The following is an 8523-nucleotide window of genomic DNA, read 5'->3' on the forward strand; positions in this document are numbered from 1 at the left end:
AACTACCATCCCATATCTTCGTTCTCCCCTCTGCCTAAAGAACACCGTTGGCCCATTGCCACCTTTCCTGTCCTGTTTTCGCTTTCCCTGACGCTAATGTGGCCTAGGTTTTTCCGATTTACCAGTCGTCATGTGTGTGTGAAATCGAGGATGTGTGTATGGAACTTCCAGGGCTACCATTACCCCGTTCTTCCTCATTTGATGTGAAATACACCCCGAAAAAAAATACCTTTTAAGAGTCTTTCTCTACAACTCGAAACTACTACCAACATACTTGCAACCTCCAAGAAGATCATGGTTCACAATAGGGTTCAAGGATTACAAAACCCAGTTCTGATTTTGCTAAACTCTCGGTTCTGATTTTGTTAAACTCTCAAACAGGGAAGCACTTGGGTTTCGATTTTTTCAATTTAGCATCTAGGTATTGTTTAGTATGTAACTTATAATTTGGTGTTATGATTTTCTTTTATGATATGAGATTTTGCATGTAGCTTAAGTTTTGAATTTGATTTAAGATTCATTTTGGTTTTTGATGGTATAATTTGATTTGGTGTGGTGGGGGTTGTCGGAGGTGAAAGGCAGCACCCGGTGGTTGTCGGAGTTGAGAAGAAGACAAGGAAGAGAAAAAATGAGGTGGTGGTCAGTAATGGTGGTAAAAAGGGGTTTTTGGTGGTGGGGTGATGTATTCTTCAACAAGAGAGAGAGAGAGAGAGAGAGAGAGAGATTGTATATAAATTATTAAAATATTTTCTAATAATTAATAATAATCAGATTTGTCAAAAATAAATAAAAATTAAATTTAAAAGGGAATTATAGTCGTTCCATATCTCACAAGTCACAAGGGATGAAGCGTGCAAATTCAAACTAATGAGGGACAAAGCGTGTAACTTTTTACGATGTAAGGGACGGTCTGAGTTAATTTTTGAAAATAGGGACTAAACGTGCATTTTGGCACTTGCATGAGGGACGGTTCGTGTAATTTACTCTTTTTTTTTAATTATTTGCGGTTCGGTTTTTGCTCACCCCTAGAATTTAGGGTTTGGGTCAGTGAAATCTCCATCATTAAATTGACCATTAACCCCATTATTGTAACATCCCAAAAATCATAAGCATTTAAATTTTTCAAAAAACTACTCATTAAACCATAAAGTGTTTACAAAAAGACCATTGTTTCAAAAGTTCAATCATAATCAGAGTATCCCAATATTCACTGTCATAAAAACAGGAAGATGTGCACGATCATGCCTTCGCTTTCCCATGATCCTCTGACGTACATGAAATAATAAACTGAAACCGTAAGCCAAAACTTAGTGAGCTCCCCAAAAGTACCACCACACAACCTAACAAACAATAAGCATGCAAATATGAGCCTTCAGCCTGACTGGACCGCCTCGCAGGGACTGCAACGTATCCGGACTGCCCCAGATGTCTTGGCCTTCAACACAAAGCAGGTGTCGACATATACAACAGATAAACATAAACACATATTCAACAAATATAGGTAATCATATAGATCTACTAATCTATCATATAACCAACATACCATCATCCTATATAACCGGATACATAACCTAGTGGGCTCGCATTGGTGCCTTCGACCCACAAGTCCAGTGAGGAAAACTCACCTCTCGGTCCGAACAAATTTCCGAATAGGTCTCTGCTCCGAATATCAGCTCTACCCGTCACCTATTCATCAAATAGTGATCAATATCAAATACAACTCAAAATACCCAAAATACCATTGGGTCAAACTTGGTTAAAGTCAACAGTCAAAGTCAAAGTCCACTACAGAAGGTTACCACGTCGTGGCCATCATTGGCCATGTCGTGGCCACTAAATGAAAAAAACAGACGAGCCTCAACCCAACCACTACGCCGTGGAGACCTAGGCCATGCCGTGGGCACTAGGCTCCCAACAACTTAATGGATTAAGTTGATTTCCTTGATCTTAAGGGCTCCAAAGCCCAAATCTGGTCCATTCTAAGATCCAAGTGGATAAAGTTTTCAACTTTATCCCTTTAGATTCTCTAAGGGATAGAGATCCCATTTCTAGATCTAAATAGGGCAAAAACATAACTTGGCTTAGCCCATTAAGCACTTTCTCTTGAAGACTACTAGATCTCCGTTTCCAAAACGTTTCTAGCATCAAATAGCAACATAAAAATCCATAATTTCTAGACATGCATGTCCAATGCATGTCTTGGACTCTATTAGGTCAAAATGAGGGTTTTTGGCCAAATCTTCCATGCATGATGCTAAAACTCAATATTACTCCAGATCCAAAACATCAAAGGCCCAAAATGACCTAGAGATTTATAAAGTTGCAAAATTTATGAGATCTCACCACCCAATAGTCAAGGACATGAAAATCAAGGCATAGAAGCCTAGATCTATGCACAACAAACCAAAAAGGTTGGAAATTGGGGACTTACAAGAGTCTAGAAGATGCACAATAAGATGATGAGAAGAGTTGCTTGCTGAATCCAAGTCTAGAAGTCACCTCCTTCTTCTTCTAATCCCTAAAATCAACACAAAAAGCTTAGAGAGCAAAAATAAAGATTAGGGTTAGCTTGGAGGCTGAGTGAGTGTGATGGAGGTTGAGGGTGAACAACCCTAACCATCATATTCCCTTAAATATGGTGCAAACCCCGAATATTAGGGTTTCTCATTAAACAACTGCCACGCCGTGGCGGCCGTTTAAAACCCGCGATACATCAACCATCACTACGACGTGGTACCGCCCAAAATCCAAAATACATTAAAATTAAATACCTCCAAGAATCTGGATGTTACAATTATTTATAAGGAAGAGTTTTTGAACTCTTAGAGATAATTACTTGGTCACTATGTAATTATCCTAAAAGATTTTACTTTGAAGTTTTTACACTTAAAACCTCTTAAGTCTACAAATTATTTATTAATCAAATAAACCATTAATTAATTAACAAACTAGATTAGAAAACTTTTCTATATATAGATGTGAGAGAGAGTTGCCATGCAACAACTTCATCATATATAGATGATATTTTCGGATCTTATATTAAATAATTAAATGCAACAATAATATTTTTTAATGTAAAATGGAAAATATATGTTGATGCAACATAGTCATATGCAAATTCTTCAAAAAATTAAAGGTTCCATTTTGGCAGCAACACATTACCATCCGACAGTAGAAAGCATCGGATATCCAATGCTTTCTTGTATATATCAACCAATTCAAGTATAGCCATAAGACCAACAGGACTCCAATATCCAAATCAAAATCCGTTTGGGAATAAAGGCAGAAAATATGTAGTTCGCTCTTCAATATTGCACAGTACGACAGTAGCAATGGGAATGAAGACACATCTCAAGATACAAGATATTTCAGTTTGAGAGACTCAAGTTGCAACAAGAGATTTCCGCGAATTATAAGTGAGGTTCGAGCTAATAGGTTCAAAATATGATCATACGTGCCAAATATTTAATACTATATAAGAATATCGAGCACTCAAACATATACAAGCCTCATATTCACTACCCCAGAAAACTTGTTCAACTATAATATCTTTGCATTCCTTGTAATACTAGTTTAGATTCTAGTAGCCGTAGGTATCAAATCAGTCCTGGAATTTGGTCCATGGGAATCTTGTTGTTCATCACTATCCGTTAAAATTTCCTCCTCCAATGAATTTTATATGAACGCAGAAATTATGAACATTGTCGGGTTCTAGTCTCTTGCTATCATCTATTATTGTCATCAATCATGCCAACCTTATAATAAAATGTTAACTAATTCAAAATAATAATAAAATGTTAACTAATTCAAACTTTCCTTCTGATAAAAACAAGATGAGCTTTGTTTTTATCGAATTCTAAGTCTAGATATGTCCTGTCTGACCTTTTCAAGATTGATTATAATACACACTAATCTCTGTGTTACATTGTGTGTGTGTGCGTGTTTCATAGAGGTGCTTCCATGGCGAAGGGTGGTGCGAGTTATCGGATATCTTCAACACCTGTGACTGTCTTCACACATCTCTTAGTGATATCAATTGCAACCCTTGTCCTGGTTTGGCTCATACACTTCCGTGAAGGCTTTGCTTTCAAGTCTCATATCAAAGCCAAGATTTTTAATGTAAGTTTTCATTAATTAATCACCACGTATACATAAATCTTAACTAATTATTCACTACCTTTTGCAGTTGCATCCACTTCTTATGACACTTGGATTCGTATTATTTTCCGGGGAAGGTAACAAATTTAATTCAACTTTTTACAGTTCAAACAGTTCGTGATCAAATATTACTGCACTAATCATTGGTTATTAATTTATAATGGTATTTGAATCAGCAATCATCGTGTATAAAGCCATCCCTGCTAATCGAAAAACCCAGAAACTAATTCATCTGATACTTCATTTTATCGCACTAGCTGCTGGAATTGTGGGTGTTTATGCGGTTTTCAAGTTTCATCATGAACGTCACATCCCACATATGTACACCCTGCATTCATGGATTGGTTTATCCACCATTTGCTTATTTGGTTTACAGGTTACTTTAACATATTTTGTACCCTTGTATATCTGATTTAGTTCATATTCTTTGCGAATTACAATGGTCGAGAACACATAGTAATTCGCATAAACTTATGGATTGCATGCACAGTGGCTTCTAGGGTTTTTCTCATTCTGGTATCCGAGAGCAGAATCTGCAACAAGGGCGAAGATGGCTCCATGGCATGCTTTCTTTGGCGTTGTCATCTTCTTCATGACAATAGTGACTGTTGAAACCGGGTTGACTCAGAAGTTTCTTTTTCAAGGCTTATATCGCAGCCAAGAAGCACTTATTGTAAACTTTACAGGATTGTTAATCCTCCTTTTCGCGATTTCTGTGGGACTCAGCGTCATCCTTCCTCGGAGAAACTAATTAGGGTTGTTTTCACTTTTCTCCATGTTTGTGATCATTAACTTGATTTATTCGTGTTTGCTTCTCTTGATTTGTTATACCTTTATTGTCGAATAAAGTACCTGATTTCATTATAAACTTTTACCATATATATCTACTTCAAACGTTGATAAAAAAATTCTTGAAATAAAATCAGCAGAAAGTATGTTTTTTATATTCAATTTGCTGATACAATGTGCAAATTTTTGTGTAGACATAAGATACTTTGGTGATATAAATGTATGAATATATGTCATGCTATATTGAGAAAGATATACTTCCTAAATGGTTGTATGGCTGGAAATTGTTTCTCATGAATGGTTAAAGATAAGAAATCAGATTAAACATCATACCTCCAGAAAAATACTTAGATTGAAAACTTCGAACTCCAACTCAAGAATTAGAGAAAATAGATCATCGATTCGGAATCCAGAAATCAGGAATAAGAGGGATTAATACGTGAGAAATTAGATATGCGTTTTTTTGTCTTCTTGATTCAAACAATCGCATGGACTGTTGGTGAGACTTGAGAAATTGGAAATCAGATCAAAGAGATTTATCTACTTATCTAGGGGTAATGGGGTCTTTGCTTGATTTCTCCAATGGGTTTTTCTTTTTCCACACCATCCTACTCCATCTCTATATCTCTATGTGTAGCCTAATATATTATATTGACCTATTTATTTGACTAAAACTTTCTTTTTATGGGTCCTACTATTTGGACCCAAGATTACCTGTAATTATGACTTTTTAATCAAACTAAACACCTTGGAAATTAAACATTTTGACTCTTGAAAGTTTAATATTTTCAGCTTTTTTCTATAAAAAAAAGTCATTTAACACTGTGTGCTGCTAATAAAACACCATTTTAGACATCCTTAGACAACCAATTTAAAAGTCAAATAGCTTTTTTATTAGGATTTCGCCTTAATATTCAATAAAGATTTCAGCAAAACATATTTTAAAATTTTACAACTTAGCTCCTTGTAAAAAGCAAAATAACAATTTTAACTTTTAAATTAAACTCATTATACTTCAAACATTTTTCAAACTGGCCACATACGATTCAATTTTTTTTCTTTTAGTGTAAATTGTATTTTTTACAATCATAAATTTCAATTAAATAACCACTAACCATTTTTTGAAGACTGTGTTTTTAATGAGAATTAAATTTGATTATATTGAGACTTGGTCATAATCAACTACTAACCAATTGTTTAAAAAAAATTCTTAGTTTATAAGCCAATAACACAAATTAACAGTGAACCAACCAAAATCAAGGTAAATAATCTATTCTGAATCTTAAATCAACTTTTGAAGTATTTATCGTAATGCCGCCACCTTCACCTTCACCGGTGGTCCGACGGTGGTATACCGACGAGTATACAGATGTGTACTGAGAATAGAGTGAGAGAGTGGAGAGTTTTGTCAAAAATCGGACGTTGCAATTGTCTTTTCGATGATGTCAAGGCCATATGCGATGTCAGTAACCATGGTCGAATACCAGAATTCAGTATGAAGGAAGAATCAGAGAAGACAACGGAGGTAAAGAGACGGCGGAAATGGTCGACAGAAAAGAGACGACGACATTGGTGGTGCGTCGTTTCTGATGGTGGTGGTGTGTCGTTCCGAAGATCAATCCGATGAGAGAGGGTGGAGAGCAGTGACTTCCAGTGAGAGTGTAGAGTGTGGATTAAAAGAGACGCGATTGATTTTGGAGTGGAGGCTTACAAATTTTAGGGTTTCTTTTTGTATTTGTTTGGACGGGTTTAAAATTGGGCTAAAATAAAAAATGGGCTGAAGGTAAAACTTGGGCCACCACGTTTATTAGTTTTTACACTAAATTTTTGTTTATAAAACATATTAATTTTTGGATGAGTAGTTAATACTATATAATTTTATTTTTTATAATTACTTATTATTTTGCAGTGTTTAGTAAAAAATGTGGAGACCCGATGGAAATAATTTAAATGACGGCGTTGAGAACACGACGACGACATCATCGTTTTCTACGGAGCAGGTATAATTCAAATGTTGATTAACATTTTTTTATCATTGTGTTACAATTTGTTAACAAAGTTTTTTTTTAAATAGGTGTTTGAGTCTCGTGATGAGTTGATGGAATGGGTGCAAAACATTGCATTCTCTCTTGGTTATGTCATCGTGATGAGAAGATCAAAGGCAAAAAATGGTGTGGTGTCTTATATTACACTTATTTGTGACCGTGGTCATGAATATGAAAGCAAAGCAACAATTAAAAATTCTGGAACCAAAAAAATAAATTGTAACTTTCAATTGGTAGGTTCGTATATCAAAAAATATGACGGTTGGACCCTCAGGGTGATATGTGATCAACATAATCATCCACCTGCACAATATATGGAGGGACATGCTTTTGCTAGGCGGTTGAAAGAACACGAGAAACAATTGGTGGCTGACTTGACAAATCAGCCAGTTGCACCACATGACATACTCTCGATATTAAAAGAGCGTGACGAGAATAATGTTTTTACACTAAAAACCATATACAATGAGCGTCTCAAGCTTCGCTTGTCCCGAAATTACGAAAAAACTCCAATGCAGGTTAGTATATCCAACAAGTAGTATTTTAAATTTAATTTGTATATTAATTTTTTTTATTAATTAACAGTATTTAAATGTAGGTTCTAATGGAAATTTTGAACGAGAAACATTTTGTTACGGAGTTCTCCGTAAACAGTATTTCAAATGAATTGGAAAATCTTTTCTTCATTTATCCACGGTCGTTGAATATATGGAAGGCGCTTCCACACGTTTTGATTAAAGATGCAACATACAAGACCAACAAATATGGTATGCCTTTTGTTCAGATTGTTGGCACAACTTCAACCAACAAGACATTTAGCATAGCTTTTGCCTTTATCATTAATGAAAAGGAGGAGAACTATAATTGGGTGTTAACGTGTCTAAAGTTCACACTAGACAAGTGCATGCACCCACGCGTTATAGCCACAGACAGGGAATTGGCACTGATGAACGCATGTCAACAAGTTTTCCCAAAGTGCCACTCGATTACTTTGTAGATGACACATTACTGAAAATATTAGAAAGCGTTGGAGGAGAACATTCAAGATAGACGATGAGTGGAAATCCTTTCGTGTAATGTGGACTGTACTTGTTGACTCTCCAACATGGATAGTGTACAATGAAAACTACAAAACACTCCAATCGATGTTGAGAAAATATCAAGGTACAAATCTTCGTATTTTCTAACTAATTATTTATGATTTTAGACTATTTTTATAGATAAATAACATTTATATAATTGCAGATGTTTTAAATTATCTGGATGAAGTTTGGTTAAACAAATATAAGGAAATGTTTGTCTCAATCTGGATTGATCAACATCTCAACTTTGGACAACGAACTACGAATAGAGTTGAGATCGCACATTTAAATCTAAAGAAGTTATTGGATAACGTATTTATGCCATTCATTATAATAACTTTTTGTTTAAAAAATCAAAAGTAATATGTAATCATCATATGTATTTCGAACACTTTTTAGTGTAAAACTTTATGTGGCCACAAACGATAAAAATATGTCCCCCTTATCAA

General features: G+C 35.2%; 2 protein-coding genes across 2 annotated transcripts; both read left to right on the plus strand.

The window, feature by feature from the left end:
* The first annotated feature begins 3900 nt into the window (after positions 1 to 3900).
* LOC145134396 (putative ascorbate-specific transmembrane electron transporter 1) lies at positions 3901 to 5004 on the plus strand. The gene is made up of 4 exons (XM_079069246.1): positions 3901 to 4119; positions 4187 to 4235; positions 4335 to 4534; positions 4649 to 5004. The coding sequence occupies exons 1-4, from the start codon at positions 3961 to 3963 to the stop codon at positions 4907 to 4909; spliced, it is 669 nt and encodes a 222-aa protein (XP_078925372.1). The 5' UTR covers positions 3901 to 3960; the 3' UTR covers positions 4910 to 5004.
* A 1865-nt stretch (positions 5005 to 6869) lies between these two features.
* On the plus strand, positions 6870 to 7989 carry LOC145130355 (protein FAR1-RELATED SEQUENCE 5-like). The gene is made up of 4 exons (XM_079065169.1): positions 6870 to 6947; positions 7022 to 7118; positions 7230 to 7510; positions 7591 to 7989. Exons 1-4 carry the CDS (start codon positions 6870 to 6872, stop codon positions 7987 to 7989), a joined length of 855 nt encoding a protein of 284 aa, XP_078921295.1.
* Positions 7990 to 8523: the final 534 nt, after the last annotated feature.

The sequence above is a fragment of the Lactuca virosa genome, chromosome 8 (assembly GCF_052849685.1).
Source record: "Lactuca virosa cultivar CGN04683 chromosome 8, Lactuca_virosa_CGN04683_v6, whole genome shotgun sequence".
Classification (NCBI taxonomy): Eukaryota; Viridiplantae; Streptophyta; class Magnoliopsida; order Asterales; family Asteraceae; genus Lactuca; species Lactuca virosa.